At 34.7% G+C, this 23,244-nt stretch overlaps 2 protein-coding genes across 2 annotated transcripts; both read right to left on the bottom strand.

Moving 5' to 3' along the window:
- Positions 1–9,874: 9,874 nt before the first annotated feature.
- LOC104777061 (putative pectate lyase 4) lies at positions 9,875–11,520 on the bottom strand. Its single transcript, XM_010501264.2, has 4 exons — positions 10,806–11,520; positions 10,612–10,715; positions 10,400–10,538; positions 9,875–10,223 (listed from the first exon to the last, which is right to left on the bottom strand). The coding sequence occupies exons 1-4, from the start codon at positions 11,457–11,459 to the stop codon at positions 10,005–10,007; spliced, it is 1,116 nt and encodes a 371-aa protein (XP_010499566.1). The 5' UTR covers positions 11,460–11,520; the 3' UTR covers positions 9,875–10,004.
- A 3,863-nt stretch (positions 11,521–15,383) lies between these two features.
- On the bottom strand, positions 15,384–16,113 carry LOC109130534 (zinc finger BED domain-containing protein RICESLEEPER 1-like). The gene is made up of 2 exons (XM_019240169.2): positions 15,504–16,113; positions 15,384–15,412 (listed from the first exon to the last, which is right to left on the bottom strand). Exons 1-2 carry the CDS (start codon positions 16,111–16,113, stop codon positions 15,384–15,386), a joined length of 639 nt encoding a protein of 212 aa, XP_019095714.2.
- Between the last annotated feature and the right edge of the window lie 7,131 nt (positions 16,114–23,244).

The following is a 23,244-nucleotide window of genomic DNA, read 5'->3' on the forward strand; positions in this document are numbered from 1 at the left end:
GCAGAAGTTGTTTGCTAAGCTGAGCAAGTGTAGTTTCTAGCAGCGTGAGATGGGCTTTCTTGGTCATATTGTGTCTGCAGATGGGGTTTCTGTAGATCTAGAGAAGATTCAGGCTATCAGGGATTGGCCTAGACCGCAGAATGCCACGGAGACCAGGAGTTTTCTCGGGTTGGCAGGGTATTACAGGAGATTTGTGTAGGGGGTTTGCGAGCAGAGTACGTCCTATGACTAAGTTGACGGGGAAGGATGTTCCTTTTGTCTGGTCACAGGAGTGTGAGGAGGGCTTTGCAAGCCTGAAGGAGATGTTGACTACTGCTCCGGTGTTGGCTGTGCCTGAGCAGGGAGAACCCTATGTGGTTTATACCGATGCATCTAGAGTGGGTTTGGGATGTGTGTTGATGCAGCATGGGAAGGTGATTGCCTATGCTTCGCGGCAGTTGCGGAAGCATGATGACAACTATCGTACTCATGACCTGGAGATGGATGCTGTAGTTTTTGCCCTGAAGATTTGGAGATCTTATCTTTATGGTGCAAAAGAACAGGTGTTTACAGATCATAAAAGCCTGAAGTATATATTCACTCAGCCCGAGCTGAACTTGAGGCAGAGGCAGTGGATGGAGCTGGTGGTAGATTATGATCTAGAGATAGCATATCATCTTGGTAAGGCTAACTTGGTTGCAGATGCTTTGAGTCAGAAGCGGGCGGCTTCGGCTGAGGAGCAGGATACGGAGTCTCTGTTAGGGGAGATTGGTGCGTTGAGCTTATGTGCGATTTCTCAGGAGCCGTTGGGTTTGGTTGCAGCTGATAGAGCAGATTTGTTGAGCAGAGTGCGGTTGGCTCAGGAGTCGGATTTGAGGCTGGTGAATGCCTCAAAAGATGTTGACTCAGAGTATCAGGTTTCGGCTAATGGTAACATCCGTGAACCGAAATTCCCGGTTTGGGGATTGCATCGATCGAAGCAGAAGGTGCATCGGTCAATGCAGGTTCAGTTCTCTGCGTTTTGACTTAAGTTAAACGTTGCGTTTTGGGTTAGGAAAACCCTTAACTCGAGTGTTTTGTCTCATTCGGGAGTTCAGCCGTTTTTGAGAGAAAACAAAAGAGAGAAAAGTTCCCTAAGTGTTCTTGGTGTTTTCTGAAGATTTGAGTCTGTTCCTGTAGAGATCTGTAGCTGTGATCGTTGTAGGAGCTTCCTAGGAGCGTTGTTTTGCTTGTTTGAGGTTCAGTTTCGTCTTGGCAAAGGTAAGTGCATGACCATGGCTTATCTAAGCTGGAGAAATCTCTAATTTGCTTGTTTTGTGTTGTTAGGCTTGTTAGATTGGTAATTTTGGGACGATTAGAAGCTTTCTTGTGGCTTGGGATTGTGTTTTGTGGTTACAGGAACAAAAATCCGGCGAGAAGATTCAGGGGAAAACGATGCTCGGCATTGCATCGGTCGATGCACACTATGCGTCGGTCGATGCAGATGCGAGGACGACGCGTAAAATCTAGGGTTTTCGTGCTATGTCGAGCATACGTCGGTCGATGCAATGGGAGCATCGGTCGATGCAAGTTAACCTTGCATCGGTCGATGCAGATCTTGCGTCGGTCGACGCAACCTCCAACTGGTGTCGTTCGATGCATGTTGGTGTCGGTCGATGCTGAGTCCTTGTTTGTTATTTGTTGATTGTTGATTGTTGTTTGATGGTTAGAGATGACTCTATTGCTTGTGTGTATAGCCAAGTAGATGGGAGGATTGCCTTACTGAGTGTTTATTAAATACTCATGCATTGTAATATGTGTTTGTGGTGCAGGTAAAGGCAAAGTGTGATCGTGAAATCAAGGCAATGAAGAGGAGGATGTTCTAGTGGTTTGCTTGGTTGTCTAGCTTCTGTTAGGTTGCTGGAGTTGAGTCCTAGAATGTTGTTTAGGATTGCTGATTCTCTGGTTTATGTTGTTTGGATCATTAGTTTATGATTTGGAATTAATGTTGGTTATTGAATTATTACTGGTTATTTATTGGATATTGATATTGGTATTTCCGCTGTTGATTGTGATTGTGGCTAGGTGGCTAGTGGGTATGGGACCACTAGTTGTAGTTTATTATTATATTATATTTATTATTTATTATTTAAAAAAAAACGGGTCAGGTCGTTTCACAATCTGTGCGTTGAACTGACTGAAACTCTCTTTACTCACTTATCCGTATAGTGGCTTCAGAAGGGGCACAGTCTTCTGAGTCGGAACCGGATAGCTTATCAGAAGAAGATGACAACCCTGATGCTGAATTTGATCGTTTCTTGAGAGTTATGTCCAAACGATTAGCAAAGAAGAAGGACGTGAGAGTCATGGCTAGAGGCCCTCAAATCCTCTAAACTCATATATTTTAATGGATATTTTTTGTCGTAACATATGAGGATTTAATGATCCAGTAAAGCGGAGAAGTTTTAGGAAATTGGTCAAGGTCTATAGACCTTCTTTTGGCGGAATTATAGAGACCCACGTAAATCCTGATAATGCACAAAATATACTATCTCGTGTTTTTCCAGGATGGTTTTTGGCAGATAACTACGAGTTCTCGGAGCTTGGGAAGATTTAGGTCGTTTGGCACCCATCTGTAAAGGTTACAATCCTTTTTAAGTCCCTTCAGATGATTACTTGCCTGATAAAGCTTCCATTTGTTGATACAAAAATTATTGTATATACCGTTTACACTTCCTCTACTAGCAGTGAGGAGAGAAAAATATTGTGGCATTATATTCAAGATCAAGCATCTTCACCTTTTATTGGGAACAAGCCGTGTCTAGTAACTGGGGACTTCAACCAAATTTTGACCCTCAAGAGCATTCCCTGCCACTTTCAAACACTATTACAAGAGGAATGAGGGAGTTCTGCCAGTTTATTTCCAATGCCCATCTCGCGGACCTTCCTTATTGCGGAAACACCTTCACCTGGTCTAACAAGCACACCACTGATCCCATTGCGAAGAAGCTTGATAGAATTCTGGTGAATGACGAGTGGATGTCAGCTTTCCTTACTTCCTTAGGAGTTTTTGGCGAACCAGGTTTCTTTGACCATAGCCCTTGCTGTATTTACTTAGAAACTACCAAACCCAGGATCTGCTCGCCATTCAAGTTCTTAGCTTTGCTTAATAAGAACCCTGATTTTGCACCTTTGATCAACATGTGGTGGAGTGCGCTATCTTTTGATGGTTCAAAGATGCTGAAGATATCTAAGAAGCTCATGGCCCTAAAAAGAGTGATAAAGGACTTTAGTAAGGATAACTATTCAAACTTAGAGAAGAGGGTAACCGAAGCTTTTGTGGACCTTCAAGCCAACATGTCATGCTTTCATCACCGTCTGCTCAAGCGGCACTGTTGGAAAGAGAAGCTCACACAAAATGGTGTATTCTAGCAAATGCAGAGGAGTCCTTCCTCATGCAAAAATCAAGCATCTATTGGCTCGAGGAGGGGGATAAATGTTCAAAGTTCTTCCACAGGGTTGTTATGTCTCGGCTAAATCAAAATCAAATTCTGTTTCTCCTTGATAACGAAGATCAGCAGCTTGTTGTTGAATTTTATCAAAACCTGCTCGGTAACAAAGGCTAATCATACAATCCTTTGATTGATGAGATAACAGCAATTGTGCCCCAACGATGTTCTGCATCAGCTATACATGTACTGTGTACTCCTTTCACACCTCAGGAGATTAAGAATGCCCTCTTCTCCTTGCCAAACAATAAAGCATCGGGGCCTGATGGATATTGTGTGGAGTTTTTTATGGCTCAGTGGAGCACGGTGGGACCAGATTTGATAGAAGCGGTCATGGAATTTAACTATTCTGGCCAGATCCTGAAGCAATGGAATTTTACTTTTTTAACTCTGATCCCAAAAACTCCAAATGCTTCCAGGATGACGGAGTTTAGACCCCTTGCCTGCTGCAACACCATCTACAAATTTGTGTCGAAGCTTCTTGCCAATCGTCTTAAGGAAGTGCTGCCAGACATTATTGTAAACTCACGATCTGCTTTTATACCGGGAAGGTTGCTCATTGAAAATGTGCTTCTTGCAACAGAACTTGTCCAAGGCTATAATCATAAGCACATCACAGAGAGAGGTATGTTAAAGATAGATTTGAAAAAAGCTTTTGATTCTGTGCAATGGGGATTCATCATCAACGTCCTTAAAGCAATGAACTTCCCAAACCACTTTGTGACACTTATTAAAGAGTGTATCACGACCCCGCGCTTCAGTGTCTCAATGAACGGTGAATCGTGTGGATACTTCAAGGGAGCAAAGGGCTTACGGCAAGGAGACTCTATTTCCCTGTACTTGTTCACTATAGCTATGGAAGTGTTCACCCAAATGCTCAACACTAGTAACAACAGCAACCTCATAGGGCATCACCCATCAGCCATGAACCCTCAAGTAACTCATCTTGCTTTCGCAGATGACATAATGGTTTTCTTTGATGGCAAGAAGGAATCTCTGGAGAATTTTACCAAGGTACTTCATAATTTTGAAGAACTCTCAGATCTACCAATGAACAGAGACAAGACAGACCTATTTTTAGCTGGGGTGAACCAAGATGAAACTTCTGGGTATACTTCCCTTGGATTCAGAATTGGTTCACTCCCCATCCGGTATCTTGGCTTGCCCTTGATGCACAGGAAGTTGCGGGTCTCCGATTATAAGCCTCTGTTAGACAAGATTGCTCTTAGATTCTCTTCTTGGTCTGTGTGTGCACTCTCTTATGCTGGCCGAAGAGAATTATTTTCGACGGTTATATATGGAACTGTCAAATTCTGGGCCTCAAAATTTATCCTGCCAAAAGGGTGTATAAAAAGCATTGAGAGTATGTGTTCAATATTCTTATGGTTTGGGGACATATCCAAAAAACCAAACGCAAAAGTTGCTTGGCAATCGCTCTGTTTACCAAAAGAGGAAGGCGGACTAGGTTTCAAATGCTTTGCTAAATGAAACGTACTCTGTGTCTAAAGCTCATCTGGAGGCTACTAACTGCTAGAGACTCTCTCTGGACTGATTGGATTCGAAATAATAAAATCAAGGATGGGGTGTTTTGGCATATTGATGAGAAGAGACATACTTCGTGGACGTGGAGATCCCTTCTCCACCTTCGTGCTCTTGCGGCCTAATTTATCAGATGTGTGGTAGGTAATGGCGCAAATGCAAGCTTTTGGTTTGACTGGTGGACTCCAGCCCTCTTATACATTTCCTGGGACAATCGGGACCAAACCAACTAGGCATTCTTTTAACAGCAACAATATCTCAAGCTTGCTCAACCTGGGGATGACTTCTCAGACCTGCACGATCCCCTCAAGTTTAATCGCTGCAAATCCTTCTCACAACAATGAAGATTCCCACTCTGTGCTCAGATCTCGATATCTACCTTTGGAAGATAGAAAATGATGAATTGGATCAGTTTAACTCAAAGAAGACTTGGGAGATCATTAGGCATCGACAAGCATCACTTCAATGGACAATATAGGTTTGGTTCAAGGGTGCAATACCGAGACACGCTTTTATGTTGTGGATCACACACCTCAATAGGCTCCCCACGAGATCAAGAATGGCAAACTGGGGAATGCAGATTGAGACTGCCTGTTGTATTTGTGGCACTCACCCTGAAACCCGTGAACATCTCCTACTTCAATGTGAGCTTAGTGAAGAGTTGTGGCTGGAGGCAACCAGGAGACTATGATACAGACCTTTTGTGTTTCACACATGGAATGCTTTCTCAAGTTGGCTAGACATGTCTGACACGACCTTCACCCAGACACTCCGACGGCTAGTGGCACAAGCTACCGTCTATACAATCTGGATTAAGAGGAATGCGCGGCTGTATAACAACGTGGCAACTCCACTGCATATTTTGACCTAACACTTAGATAGGCTGATACGTGATGCCATTATAGCAAAGCCCACCGCAAGAAATTCAGAAGGTTGCTACAAGATTGGTTGAGATTTGAATAATTCTGCTTGGCTTAAGTTATTAGTACCAGATACATGTTTGTCTTTTAATTTTTTTTTGTGGCATCTACTATCTCATGTCTTAAAAGCTATTGTAATTATTACAATTGAGTTTCTTAAATGAAAATTCACAAATTTACAAAAAATATATATATATATATATATATATATATACATAAAAATCTTAAATTTAAAATATAGACTTTACCAAGTTATATATTTCTCTCTTTTAGGGTATACAAAAAATTATAAATATAAAGTCAGCATTAAAATTATTATAATTTTAAATAGAATATAAAAGCACTTCACAAGGTAACTATGTATCTGTCATAGTATCTTTCTTTTATAAAATTAATGAGCCATTTAAAAGAAAAAAAAATACTATTGTTGAGATGTCACTGTTTTTTTTTTAATCTGCTGTGATTTTTTTTTATTTTTCTTTTTCTAAAAATAATAATAGAAAAAGAAAGCATGCTAAAACCTGAATTGAGGGTTATATTGGTTAGTTCCCTTTTTTGGTATCATATTGGTTAGTTCTTATAATAAGAAGAAAACGAATCACAAGATTTTTATTAGGGTGGTTTCCATCCATGAATAAACCGTGCCATATAGCTAGAAAGAACCTTAAATTGGAAATTTGGAATCAATATTCAAATAAACTATTAATTCTGTCCTCCAAAAAACCACTATACCAAATGGATCCTAGCGTCTTAACTCGCCTCCCTACAGATTGTTATGGGAGATATATGTAGTTCTGCTATTTCTGTTTTCTCAATATTTTGACCAACCACGTTGTCTCATTCTACAATGAGAGTCAGAAAGTTGTTTTCCTTTTGCTGGTTGCCCTAACTACGAAAGAACCATATATACGGTAAACTATGAGAAGAATCGAATTACTTATAAATTTTGTATGTACTTACAATTTTTGGTATAAATTTATAGTTAAGTGTTTATTCTGTTGCCAAAGATAGTTGTCACATGGACTTGCATGTTTGTATTCCCAAAATCCTTATTTTTCTACTTAATTTTCACGGATTAGATTATGGCAAAAGCCGAAGTGTATGTTCGGTCGATCATTTCAATAATTGTAGTATCGTTTAGGCAAGTCTCTTGGAAAAAAATGCTAATAATAATAAAAGTTATAGAGTTAGGTTTTGGAGAGAAGTAAACGTTTTTACTTCTGAACACACAATCTGAACACATTAAAAAAAAAAAAAAATCAAAATTACTCTAAGATACTAGCAATTGTCTATCATAGACCAAATATTACCAACGAGAACTATCTACGTTCTATCACAAACCAAATATTTTTCACACGAATTATATATCTAATTTAATTTGGTCTACGACTACGAGGGATGATAGATAGTTCTAAGTGACATTATTTACTACGGTAGAAGTTGATAATTTTTGTGTGGACATGATCTAATCTACGCACTGTGATCTGTGAACGGTTAATGGTTCTTGTGTACATCATATATTTTAGGATTTGACTATAAATGCATTATTTTTGTGATTACCAATTTTTTATAACCCTAAAGTACTAAATCAGTTATACTCTTTTTTTTTTTTTTTTTTTTTTGAAGTATACAATTCGTCATTGTTAGAAATAGGAGTAAAATTTTGTGAATATTAATCTAAGTTGGTTTATAAAGTAATGTGTTAACCTTAGTATTTCTGGAATTTTTTCTTCTTTACTTTAGGAAATCCATCAATTTGGAAAACTATGAGGTTACTTTTAACTAAATTTAACAAATATCAAAACAAAAACTCTTTATCATAGAAAAAGTGTATATTATAAGGTGGTATCTAGCTAGTCATAATTGATATACTTGAGGAAAATGTGAAATCCAAGAAAGAGTCAAATGCAATGTGCTAGGGAAAAAGTTGCATTGAACTAAGGGTGGCCCGGTTTATCATGTCTCATACCTACTACACTTAAAATGCATTTTTATTTAGAATTTTATTTCTCTCTAAGCAATTTTAAGCTAGTACTGTAGTACATTCCACTTGATACTATGACAAACTTCAACACTAATTTTATAACATGTAATCGGAATCCTAGATATGTTGGAACTTGAAAAATACGTAAGAAATATAGGGATGCACTAAACGGCCGTAAACCTGAAATTTTAATGTTACACTGTAAACGCCTAAAAGTATTATCTTCAGAACGTTTATGGATCTAAGAAAGTAATGTAACAATGTCAATACATAAATAAAATAAAAACAAATCGGTAAATGATAGGGATGTGCGAAGAAATGAAAGAAGAAAGTGACATAATTTGGTTTCACGATGTATAAATAAACATGAGCATGCACTTTTAAGATCTAGTAGTGCGAATCATATCGATGATGTAGGCCATGAAAGAATAAAAAATAAAGTTATATATATCTGGTTTCATATCTGTGCAGTCTAATAATCAATCCTAAAATATATTCTAATTTGGTGGGGGATCTAACAAAAATTTCTCATCAAGATATTTTGATAAATTGTGACTAAGATATGTATATGATAATAATTTGACAAAGATATTGCTTACAGCTCATCACATAAATACGGGTTATCTAAGTCGGATTTTCCTTCTTGTATAAAATTATTAGGTACAATGGATCAGTTATTGATAATTTATAACAAAATGATGAATAATCATACAGCTCATCACAAATTTTAATAAAGTTATAAATAATAAAATAATCAATAACTCATATGTACCATATATTTTGGATCTATATATGCACTTCACAAGATAAATTCTTTTTGAATATATTTATATTCTGTTCACGTTTAAATATAGTAATTTGGACAATTTTTTTTTGTTGTAATGTACACACTCACTTATATTATACTTATGAGTTATGATTCTTCGTAATGATAATCTTCTTCACAATTGGAATTGGTGGATGTATTAGTCTATTATTATGTCAAGTTTTCTTTATAAATACGAATTCTAAACGGCTTTGAAACTGGATGATTTAATTATTATTGTTTTTAAACCTTTTACCAAAGAAAAAATCCATTCGAATGCTGATTATATATGCCTTTTACTTTTCGGTACATCTTTTAACACACGTAAAAAGCGAAAGATAACAAAATATTGATATATTTAAAAAGTAATGTATGTGATAAAAAAGCTATTAGTAATTATTCAGCTCAATTTTTTGCAACATGCTTTCCTAATGGGAGACACTGTTTCATCTTCCTTCATTTTATATTTGTTTTACAAAAATAAATCCTTTTAAAAAAGGATACGAGATGTAGTTTTCAATATCTGTATGCATGAGTTTGATATCATAATTAAGAAGTTTGAATTGTCAGTGTATCACTCTCCAACTGAAGTGAAACCAAAATAGCCTTTAGAAATAATTATTGTAAGTAATCTCATGAAAGTTGATTTCTTCACTCAGCTTTGAACAAACCTAGACCCCAAAAACAAGGCCCATCAAAGCCGAGATGAGATACCTTATCGAGAACCATCCAACGATCTGTTTTAGGAGGTCTCAAAGGCCCATGTAAGGTTCACATAAGATTGGAATGTGGGTCCTTGGTGAAGATTTTGTGAGGGGTTTAGATTGGCATGTTCTATATCGAATAACAATAAAATGTAAAACAATTGACACTTCCATGAGAAAACCATAGATCTAGTTCCTAATTAAGTTCAAGAAGAAGCTAAAACATTCTGAATCATCACACTCATTTCTCATAAAGAAAAACCACCAATGAAATCATAGAACAATCTAACATTATATAGAAGGCAAAAGCGAGAGGTCAATTCAATGCCACTATAACTCGTATGCGATGTAACTAAAAGTCTATTACTATACTCTAACACCATATATTTACAGGATTCAATGCGATATTATATACATTTTATACTAAGAGAGTACATATTAAAATAGAAGTTAAGGGAGTTAATTTTCTGTTAATATTAACGAACTGTGAGGCAATAACCAAAAATTAAAATTACATATCGTTTAATGAAGAAATTGACTTTTTTTTTTGTGTGATCTTCTAATAAAAACGAGGTGAGTAATTGACTAGCAAATTCTACCGGCGTAGCAACGGAGAGGACCGGCGGAGGAAGTAAGAGAAGGGACGAGAGAGCCGTGGGCCACCGGAAACGCCTCTCCTCCTTTGTACAACGGCTTGACTGCTCCACCAGACGGCACGAAGAAAGCTCCATTCATGAAAACGTCTTTAGTCGTACTCCATTTCCATTTTTTAGAATCAGCTGCAGTTGTCATTCTCTTCGTCACCTACATATATGTATACACAACGTTGTACTCGAACAAATACACATTTATTAGAGCTACTCAAAGTCAATATCTATATAAACCCGAGTGCATCATGTAATATGTTATTTTAACGTGAGAATATGTCATCGTTAAATTAAATCTTATTGCATGATAATATCTAAAATGAAGATCGATACCTGTTTACTGCTACGCTTGTCGGGAGCAACGAAGTAGTTGCCTTCACTATAGATAATTGGATCGGCACTTCCTCCGATCGCATACATTTGCCATTTCTCGTATCTATTGTTTGCTACATGCGCATACCCTCTCCTTACCCTGATCACATATCGATCTATGTCAGCATTTTCTAATCTAATCCAGTTAAATTGAACTCTATATATATACTTACCTAGGCATTCTCTCAATGAGACCTGGTCCAAAATAGTTGAATGCAATTGTAACTCTCATGATCTTATCTCCCATAAACTTGTCATCATGTCCGAGTAACATCACCTTCACAATAACACACCAATTTTTTCATCAAATACTAGCTTAAATATTATTTTTGGTACTGTTTAGGAAATATGATAAACTCTTACGTACTTTATCATGCTGGGTGAAATAGTTATTAGAGATAGTGACAGCCGTAGACAAAAAAATCACATCGATCAAACCATCTTGGCTCCGAGACAAGAAACAATGATCGATCCAAATATGTGAAGATTGGAAAACGCGGATACCGTCACCATCCAATTTTTCCTTCGGACCTGGTTTACAATCATGGATACTTATCCCATGTATAATGACATGTTTCACAAGTTTCATCCTTATGCACGGCCCGTTGCCTATTTCAACTTTTGCCCCTCTCCCGTCTATCGTCTTGTAGCTGTTCACATAGAGCTCGCTTTTCAACACTATCACCATGTCACGTGCGAATGTGATCCATAGCGGTTTTGGTTGGACCACTGCATATCTTAGCGTTCCAGGTTTAGGTTTTACAGGGTCGTCTGATGGGTCTGTAACCACGTAGATGGGACCGTTTTTGCCCCCCAACGCAGCTTTTCCGTACCCTACCGCGCAATGTGCAAGAGCTTGACGGCTAGTCGCCCATTTAGGGTTTCTTCGCCAGCAAGCATCAATTGGATTTAGTGATATCTTCGCGAGGGTGTAACCATTACTACGATTATAAGCAGACTCTACAAGAGGAGAAGCGAAAATTGCAAAGAGAAGTGAAATTGTTATTACGATAGAATCCATTTTCTTGAAGATGTTGATGCTTGAATTGAACTAGGTGTGTGCAAATATCTATGCATGAGTCACAACATAGATGTGAGCTACAGAGTATACGTATAAGTTATCAATAGACTTATAAGTATATAAGTATTTGCATTACATGTATGAATTTTATGTATGCGTGTGAAAGATGAGAAGGTGTGACACACATGCAGATAATGCAATCTACAAGAGATTTTTAAAGGAAATGTCATTTTTAAGTTTTTATTTTGCAAAATGTCATTATAATTACATATTTAAATAGAAGTATTTATTTTGCAAAATATCATTATAAGTTTTAAGTTTTTATTTTGCAAAATGACTGTAAAAAAAATACATATTTACATGTCAAACATTTCCTCAATGTTTTACATTAGCCTTTCTTCTTGGCTATCTCCTACCAGTTTGCTTGGTACCAACTAACTAGGTTCTTGCTCCATGATTGATCCTTGTTGAACTTTGTACTATTATTGTCTAACAGTGACACATAGAACCTGGTAGGCTATATAACATTGAGGACATAAAGAACTACATGACATAAGATTTGGATTTAGTAAATTAATTTTTAGTTGGATTTTGATCTTCCTAAGAAATCTCCTAGTTATATATAATAATGTAATGGACCATATATTTAATGTGAAAATATATGTTTTATAGATAGGGAGAATAGTCCGAACTTTAAATGAGTTTATATTTTCATCATTTGAATTTAAATGTTTATAGAAATACCTTTTTGAACAATGCTCTTCCTCTCTTAATTAGATAGAGTGGCCGCACTGCTTGTACTGTCCATGTGTTACAGTGTTAGTTTGAATTTGGCCTCTATATGTAAATGTTAGTAATAGCCGAACAAGTTTGGGATCTATCTTATCAGTGTAATTAAGAAATATTTAAAGATTAGAGAAAGTTAGACCCTGGTAGGTCATCATATATATGAACATCGCTCCAAAGTCTAGGTATTGGGCAGGATCCAGTTTTAAAACATAGTTGCAGGCTTACGTCAAAATACGAACTAAAATATTTCATAGTTGCACAATTCTCCCATTTTTTTCCTTGTTCTGTTGGAGTCTCGTAAAAGAAATTGTTTGGGCCGTGCATATTAACGGCCCATCATATTAGTCAGCTAAACAATGAAAACGATCAGCGATGTTATAGTGTATTGACCAAATGGGGGATTATAGGTGTCAACATAAAGTAGATGTGTAAGGTTTTAATAAGTTTTCTTCTTAGAATAAGTATATGGTAATCTGGAGATATATAATATGGTATAGCTTGCTCAGGCATATGCAAGTCAAGTATAAATAACTTATTTTGGCCGGAGGTACACGTACCATTTAATTAATTTTCTTTTGTCATATTGTCACCAAAATGCTATACATTACATGTGACTGATTCGTTGCATAGCGACAACACCAGAAATATGGTAAATTATAGTAACCTGATATTCAGTTTTGGAATAATAGTAATGATACTTTGTTCTGTGTGATTGAATATTGCCTTTGATTGCAAGTCATGCAGAATAATTCAAACTGTATTTTTTACTAGTAGGAGTCACGTCTCCCATACAATGATTATGAAATAAACTTAGTTTGAAAATCCTTATGTTTTGATTCGTTTTGTATAGTCCACATATCACACAATTATACTATGGTGTTGCGCAATTTAAATTGGTCGTTGTATTCTATCAAATAGCCTATATAATAAAATAAAAATTAATCAGTAGGTTCGGTTTCCAGACATTTTAAATCCTTAAGATTCTAAGTCGTAGTCTCGTAGAAGTCAATATTCTTACAACCAATTACTTGCAATATTTTCCCAAGCAAATTACAAGTCTATGGGCAAATGTACATATATCATCGATCGTGAAAGCAACGAAGCTTACACAATGAAATTAATCTACCAAATTTGCTTCTCACGAATCTCTTCCTATTTCGATAATGATCTAAATTCGAAGATTAGTCTAGATTTTGTTTAGAGTACATAAGAATGCCTATGATTTCAAATACCTACAACTTATTTTTTTGGTAATGAACTACCTACAACATATGAAAACCATTTGTTTTGTCTCTTTTGATATAGAAGTTGTAAAGTGGGGGTAATCTGCATAAATATCATCAATATCAGCATCATACAATGGGGTTGTAAAACAAAGTTTAAATAATTTTTTATCTAAAAGTAAAAGTTTCTTATTAGATATGTATATTCATTTATCCAGTGGTATTAACGGCATATCGCATTGTATGCTAACACTTTAATTCTAGATATTTTCAGTCTTGACATAATAATTCTATATTAACTTTTTGCTAATACAACTTGATTAAAATACGCAGACCCATCTAATAGATATTTGAAATATCATTTGATCATTGTTCATACCCGTAAGTAGAAGAAGAAACTTGATGAGGTGGTGGGTCTTGGTTTATGTACATGTCGACGTGAAAAAGAGAAAAATAATAAATATCAGCAAAAGGAGTTTGGACCCGATCAATAGCCACCTAACCAAATCTGTGAACCGCGTTACTTTCAATTAACAAATACAAAACTGAAATTATTTGTAGATAAGGTTTGGGGTGGCCCGGAGCCGAATATTCGGCCAAATTGAGGGTCTCTGTATCCGTATCCGTATTCGGAGGATACGCAATTCTATTATCCGTTTCCGATTCTGGAAAACCGGATATCCGAACATTCGGATATCCGTTAAAATTTAGGATATCTAGATCCGATCGGTTAGTCAAATTTTTTGATTATTATGAATACTACCTGTTTTAATAAAAGAAACAATACTAGGGATACCAAATACATAAGATTTATGTTTGATACATCAAATTACCAACAGTTCAACAAAAAAAAAAAGCAAAAAGTTCAAAAGATTGATGTATCTTGATGTCCCTCTTCCTTGATATCTGAAAAAGAGAGAAACATATGTGTTACATATATGAAATTCATAATAACATCTAGAAAGACTATTATTAGCCCTGGGCATTCGGGTATCCGATCGGATTCGGGTTCGGATGTTCGGGTTTTCGGATGTAGAGATATAAAACCCAATCGGGTATTTTATGATATCGGGTCGGATTCGGGTAATTTGGCTTCGGGTTCGGGTAATTTCGGGTATACCCGAATTCATTAAAAAAAAAAAATCTTTTTTTTTCCTGTCGTGAAAAAAAAAAAAAAAAAAAACTTTCTACCTCCCTCTACTTGTTTCCTTCTTCTTCGTCTCCCTTTACTTCAACCAAAACCCCTAATTTTGTTTATCCATTGCCAACACTTCAATAATCAAATCATTTACTTTCTCTACCAAATCTAACAATATCTATAGCAAATTATATGTTATGATTTATATTTATCTTCCAACCTCACTCACTTACTCCTCAAACCCCACAAAATATCACTATTTTTTTTTTTAGATTTGTTTGTCATGTTTCTAGTAAAATTGATCTGGGGTCTGGAAAAAGATAAAAAAATTATCGATTATGTTGATGTTGATTGAGAAAGAAAAAAATAAGTCAATTTTAGAATATATGAATATATATAAATACTTAATGTTTTTATTCTATGACAGAATAATTAAGGTAGCAAAATGGTTTATGATGCATCAATTAATGTCTAAAGTATTGGGTTCAAATCCACTTAGATGCATTTTTGTATTTATTTTGGGTTGATTCGGATCTACTTCGGATATCGGGTAATACCCGAACCCGATCAGGTATCCGAATTTCAAATAAACTAAATCCAATCGGGTACTTAATACTATCCGAATCCGAACCAAACTGCTTATTTCGGGTTGCGTTTGGGTTGGGTTCGGGTTCGGGTTTCGGATTCGGTTAAAATGCCCAGGCCTAACTATTATGATTTTAGAGGGTAAAGAATCTAATATTACCTCATCCTCACACACCCATTAAGCGTTGGTCATGGCTGTAAATTTGAAGTCTTCACTTCTGTAAATAATAAGTAGCAATCATTAGTACTTGAAAAGCTATAAAAATTCACAAACCTAGAAGATATATAACAAAAAAAAAGACATATTACCAGATTCAATATACTCAAGCTCAGCAACCATTTCTTCTACTCTTAAATCTTCATCATTGTCATGGTACCAATCTTGGGTACAAATCAAAGCTTCCACAACTCTTGGTGTGAACGAACTACGAAAGCGATCTATTACTCGACTACCTGCACTAAATGCAGATTCTGATGCGACCGTTGACACAAGTATGGCCAGCATATCTCTTGCCATCAGGGACAAAACCTTATATTTAGATCCAGTTGTCTTCCACCAATGCAATATGTCAAAATCAGGATTCTTTCGATCCTCTCGAATATCATCCAAATAATACTCCAGCTCTGACTTTGTTGAATCAGCCTCTACACTTTCCTCATCATCAAACATCTCATCCATCATTACATGTCTCTGTGTTCTGTCCTTAGAACGATCTAACCCTGAATTTACATTACCTTCGGATCCCACTGATTCTTGTAATTGCAAAGATGTATAATATTCAAATAATCTGTCTAAAGCGTTTGTGATCTTGGTAATCAAACAACTAGCCTCAGAGTTAGGATAAGTACCTTGAATCATCCACTTTACCCATCTCATTTTGTATCGCGGATCAAGAACTGCAGCAACATAGATCATCATGTTTGTATTGTCAAAATTGCCCAAATACTTATAAAATTTGAGCTTCATTTTTTCAGCCATAGCTTTCTTGTATTCATCCCCCCATTGTGTCCATCTTCATAATCATCCAGCCCACACCGAATATTTCTTTCATATATGTATTGCTAGTTACATATTTAGATCCAGAAATATTCACAGTTGCATCATAAAAATATTGCAAGATAGGTGATAAAGCAGTAGCATAAGCCCAATCACTATCATTTGGTTCAGCCTTGCGGATCTTAGTAAGCTCTACAACATACTTCTCATCTTCTAGCTCCAACATATCAAACCCTTTCTTGAGAGCCACATCAGATTGTAGCATTAAAAATGTTGAGTTCCATCTTGTCTCAACATCTATGCAAAGACCAGCCTTTGTCTCAACCTTTTGATGCTTTAAACATTCCCTAAACGTTTTCAGCCTACTTGGTGAAGATCTAACATACCTAACAGCTGATCGGATCCTTAAGATTGCACCATGTACCTCTTGAAGACCATCTCTCACAATTAAACCCAAAATATGAGCGCTACATCTCATGTGAAGAAAGTCTCCATTCAAGACAGTTGTTCCCCATGAAGTCAACTTCCTTTTCAAGTATTTTAATGCAAGATCGTTAGAACTTGCATTATCAACTGTAATGGTGAACACTTTAGTAATTCCCCAAAAAACCAAGCATTTTTCAATCATTCTACCTATGGTTTCACCAGCATGATTATCAACAATGCAGAAATTGATGATTCTTTTGTGTAGCCTCCAAGCATCATCTACATAGTGAGCAGTTAGACACATGTAGCTCATATTTTGTATAGATGTCCAGCAGTCTGTAGTCAAAGAGATACTACCTTTATAGTTTCTAAAAAACTTTCTAAGCTTGCTCCTTTCATCTTCAAAAATCTCTAATGCATCTCTAGTCACAGTTTTGCGACAAGGCATTACAAAAAGTGGTTGAGATATCTGCATGAAACGTATGAACCCCTTATGTTCAACAAATCTGAAATGTAACTCATCCATGATAATCATTTCTACCAATGCTTTGCGACTTGCAGACGGACTAAATGCTACTAAAGACGACACTTTACTACCAGCTTTACCATCTCCTTGATTCTGATGAAACAAGGTTGACTGTTTCATTTTTTTCCCATCCCTTTCACCATCAAGTTCTTCCCGAGGCATCATTTTGCATGTTTTAAGGTGACCTCCCATTGCACTAGTTGTGACACCATCCTTAGTTCTACAACTAATCAGTCCAGAACAATGCATACACTTAGCCTTACCATATACTTCAGACTCCACAAAATGCAACCAGACTATCGACTTCTTCTTTGATACTTCAGACCCAGAAGCTGTTGAAAAATTTGTCTCTTCAGTGTTCTCATGCAACTCAGGTTCAACACTCTCATCCGCATTGCCACAATTGTCTGTGGATATTGTAGTTTCGTCTTCCATCTATACAGAAAAATAAAAGCACACATTCCTGTCAACAACACGTTCATGTCAAGCACAATCAAGTTAATCTGTTGATATACTCTAATAAGGGTCGAGATTAAAATGAACATATACCAGAGTTGTTTTAAGAAAAGGATCTGTTGATACTTGATTAAAATGAACACAATCAAGTTAATCTGTTGATACTTGATTTGAAACCATGAATGGTGAGAGATTTTGCTTACCTTTCAAGAAGCTCCAAAGAATGATCTGTAGTAGAAGAAGCAAGCCGCAAGTTTTGATCGCTCTTTATTCTCTTTTGCAAAATCGCAAGCAGACAACAACAATGGCGTAATTTTTTTTTTCTAGGACAGCGGCTTGACCTAATGTCTCCACTCTCCAATCTCCACGAGCTTTTGTTACTTTAGTTAATTAAAAAAAAAATTGTTGATAAGTGATGGAAAAACGATGACATGTGTTTTTTTGGGCTTATGCCTTATGGGCTCTAATAAAAATCGTTGGACGTTGTTGTTTATAAACTATTGACCAAGCCCACATGTAATATAAACATAAATACACAACTACTTCGGATATCCGGATATCCGGTTCTAGTTATTTTAGCTATCCGGATCCAGATCCGGATCTGGCCGGATCCGTAAAACCAATATCCGGATCTGGATCCGCCTATACCGGATATCCTATTTTCCGGAGCGGAGCATGGTGGATGCCGGATCGGATACCGGATCCCGGATAGTAAGTCTCAGGGCTAGTTTGGGGGACATTTTCAAGTTTTTTTCGATGTCGGCAGCAATGAAGTTTACGTCAACGTGGCAACAACTGGACCACAACGACTATTTTTTTTTCATTGGGTCCTTTTTGTCTTGTGAGTAACACAAACTTTATCAAATTCCCATAAATTTATATATAGATATAGTGATTTTTTTTTTTTTGATAAAAAAAAAAATATATAGTGATTTTTATTCGCTTATCTATATTAATGGCCTGTCTTAGTGAAACCCACTGTTTTTGTCCAGTGAATTTGTTATCTTTTTAATTCAGTTAGATGCCAAAAGAATAACATCTATTTTACATCTATCTAGTGTGGATTTTACCCAATCGACATAAAAAGGAAGGACCGGTGGTAGTGATGATACTACTAGCTACTGGTCATGGAAAATAACAAACAAAACTATCACTTTCATGGCACACACAAACTAAAAAGAAAAAAATAAGCATCTGTCTTAAAACTCCCCATGGCTTAAATCATAACCAATTTAAAGACAGTCCCCTCTCGACACATAAACATAGTTTTTTTTTTTTTTTTTTTTTTTTAGACATAGTTATTGGTTACGAGATCGTTGTCAGTCACCTTAACTCTTTATCTTTTAAGTATGTCGTGGACGTCTTTCGATTTTTATCCGTTTATCTTCGAAACCTTTTGAAACTGCATTAACGATTTCTTTGTCTCTCTGTCTCGTATTTATTGTGCAAACGTACAAGACATTAATTTCTTACGTAGATTACACACACACACAAGGTATGATGGTATATGTTTCTTTTTTTTTTGGGTATCAAATAAGATGGTGGATGGTGGATGGTATATAATGTGATAGACTTTTAGAGTAACAAATAAGAAGAGAGACGAATCTAAAATGAAGAAAATTAAATTTAATGATTAGGGGGTATTCCACAGCTATCTAACAAAACTGAAGGAAAAAGGAAGAAAAAATGTGTTGTTTCTGAATAGTTTGTTATTTTTGTTGTTGATGATGTATATGCGGATGAGGCAATAATAAAGTGCAGAAAGTAAATAATATAAGAACTTTGTTAACGAGGTTCGGTTTTTCCTACTCCCCGGGACTACGGCCAGATTTCGATTTCACTAGAACATGAAAGCAAATACAACATATTCGCAAACGCGTAAATCAAACACAACCCTCTTAATTCACCGCTCTGTTCTATAACATGAAATCTTAAGAATAAATCTCTACCCTTAATTAAACTCACACCGAGCCTAGATTCAAACCAAGATAACCTAAAGTTGGGCTAAACTCCCCCTGAGTCTAGACTTCAGATCTTCAACTCTCTTGAGCAACCTTCACACACACGTCACACCGACAAACAAAGAAGCTTGAACAACACAAGCACCAAACCGCGAAACTAAGCCGCACACAAACACAGAAAGCTCCCTAGGATTTATCTTTATGCCTCAGCTCTCTTCCTTCTCTTGGACATGCCCAAAACCTCCTTATATATCCATCAATACTTCCTAATCACCATAGGAGAAGATTTCCAAATTCCATAAGAAAAGGATTTTTTCCTTTTTGCTATTTTCCTTTTATTTGTAAAATTTCAATTTAATCAACCAAAGAAATAGTAATTTTCCTCTTAAATTCATCATCAAATCTTCCTTCAATATTGCCTTCTCAAACCTTCTAGAAACTTCTCACTCACCTAAAACAACAACAATCTTGTATCATGTCTTGAATCACACATACACTACTTCAACCATCCAATACATCTTCAGATGAATGGACGAATAATAGAGAAATTAAAAGCTTTATCTATTTTTATGTCTTCTAGTCACACTCAACCCATATGGTCATAGATCTACTAACAGATTCGACAAATTTGTGTATGATTTTCTTAAATAAATGATATACAGTAAAACCTCTATAAATTAATAAGGTCGGGACTATGAAATTTTTATTAATTTATAAAAAAATTTAATTATCGATAAATTAATAAAATATTAACTTATGAAGAGATTTTTTATATATATAATTTTGAAAACTTTATATTACAAAATAAGATACTTTTGTTATGATACACATTTTTATAGAATTTTTTTAATTTATAATATTGACTATCGTAATAGGATTGATGTTAATAGTTTACTTAATTGTCTAGGTGAAAATGATAAATGTTAGAAGTTTAAGCTTTAGAAGAAATTGTTGGTGTTATCTTCCATGGTAATGACGAAGTCGAAAAACATATTGCGGTGCTTTTAGAAACAATTACATGTAAAAAGACAATTATCGAATCTAGGACTCTACTCAATTTTTTGATGTGATTTGAGAAGACAACATCAAAACTTTTTAATACAATGAAAAAGATTATATATGAGTTCCAACTATAATGCAGATATAAGAATAGACAAACAATAATAAAGTCATATTTCACTAAATTTTCTTATATATATATATATATATATTTAGTGTATATCATTATTAATTTATGATATTGTTGGGACCATATTTTTACATAGGATTTTCAAAAAATTATTATCTTATTATTTTATCAAATAATTTTATTTTTTACACCGGCCCAACTCGGAACCGGACAAATTTATAGCGAATAATAATTTAAAGAGTATTAATTTATAGAGTACCTAGTGTATAGTGTATAAGGTGACTAGTAGTACCTAACTAGCTTATTCAAAAAAAAGAAATAAAGAGAGAAAATATAATTATCTATTTTCTACAAAAATATCATCACTTATTGGTTATCGAATGATACAAATGAATTACTATCACTTATGAAACTAATTCTAAAAGTGACAATATAAACTATAATGCGCCAATTTGAACAATCGATAAAAATATTTCCATCAACTATAGTGAATTTGTAAACATGTCAAGAACGGATTTGCGTCTAAATGGAATATAATGACACATGTCACCGATGATGCATTTTAAGCACATTTTGTCTCAACGGAAGAGCAAACTATCAGATGTTTAAAAGTTATACAAACTGATTTTCAGTGTGAGAACAAACTACATATGTGATTTTCAATGCGAAATAGCTGTTAAAATAAACATATATATCATGTGTAGCTTGAATTGAAGTGTACATTACTTGAAAAAACAACTTTGATAAAGATACCAGTAACGTGAGAGGGAGATTTAGTGAATCAATGCATATAAGAACTAAGAAGCATTGAAATGTACAGTATGACAAACTTACGGCAAGGAAATTAATATAGACATATTAAGTCGTGTTAACTTCGTTTGTTTAAAACTCTGGAAGTTATGTTCATTTAAATTACTATGAGAAAATGCGTTATGTATTTCCATTTGATTTTTTAGAAATATATATGTTTCCGTTTTTCCCATAACTAGATAAAAAAGCCGCACTACCCCACGGAAATTGTTTTCTAATAGAAATATGATTAGAAACAATTTAAAAGACTTTTAAGATTTAATATCTTGCATTTGCTCATAATTTAGTAGTTTTGACTTAATTATTTTATTTATGTACGCATACATTAATAAATATATGCTATATATTACTTTTACAAAGTATTTTGTTGATATACACTCACACATAATTTGTTTGTTTGTTGATACAAACTCACAAATAATAGCTCATTTATATTATTTTATAGCAAAATTTGTTTTTTTAGAAAATTATATGAACTTCAATCTAAAGATTTTTTTTTGAAACCTCCTAAGGATAACTTCTATCTTTTAAAAAAAACGTTTACTCATCAATTTAAATTATAGTGCTAGATTTCATACTAATGGTTTCATATTTCTATGATTTAATAAGATTTTTATTTTAATTCTTTTTACTTCATATAAGTATGAGCTAGTGCTAGGTTTCATTATAATTCTATACTCTAACTAAATTTAACTTTCATGAAACATATGATTTTATTATGTAATCTTAAGAACCAAATTCTTTTAACCAAATTCTTTTTGTTTCTGAAAAACATTATAACGATCTTTATATAATTTATATATTAAAATGAATTACAAAAATTTATTCGAGATAAGAAAAAATAGCTGACAAATGTATTACAATAAATTATTTCATTAAATATTGCATAATTAAAAAAGAAAATAAAACACGCATGAAAATGTTAGAAAATATTCAAAGATCAAAAATAAATAATGGAGATAGATCTTTCCAACTTAGTTCTCTTGTTGTGCAATGATCAGAAATTCAGAGTTTAGAAGAAATTGCTGCTACTATTTTTCAAGGTGATGATGAAGTTGAAGAAGATATGACGATATCTTTAGAACCAGTTACACGTAAGGAAGCAATTATCGCGTCAAGAACTCTCTACAATTTTTGGATGCGATTTAAGAAGACAACACCAGAAGTTTTTGATGCAGTCAGAAAGATTAGAGATGCTCTCCAACAAGAATGCAAATTCAAAAACAAACAAACAACAATAGATTCATATTTCACTAGATATTCTTAGATATATATATATATATATAGATATATATATATACTAGTTTATTTGATTATTAATTTATGATATTGATGGGACCATATTTTTACATGGGATTTTTTAAAAAGTTATTAATTTATTATTTTATCGAATAATGTCCAAAATTACACTAGTCCCAACTTGGGACTGGAGAAATTTATTAATTTATAGAGGTTATTAATTTACCGAATATTAATTTATAGAGGTTCTACTGTACATGAATATAGTAGAAGATGATGAAAGAATGATTACTTATAAGATGATGGAACTAAAACATACAACATATATCGATCTTCAAAAAATCAAAAACAATATAAGATACATATCATATAGTCTCTAAAATTAAAATTTAGAATTAAAATTTTACAATGATATTTAATTTGGTTTTCTAACACATACAACAACAAAAAGCACAAAAATACAATATGAGAAAATGAGAAAAATGAGAAAATGAGAAAATGAGAGA

The sequence above is a fragment of the Camelina sativa genome, chromosome 3 (assembly GCF_030686135.1).
Source record: "Camelina sativa cultivar CO46 ecotype springtype chromosome 3, ASM3068613v1".
Classification (NCBI taxonomy): Eukaryota; Viridiplantae; Streptophyta; class Magnoliopsida; order Brassicales; family Brassicaceae; genus Camelina; species Camelina sativa.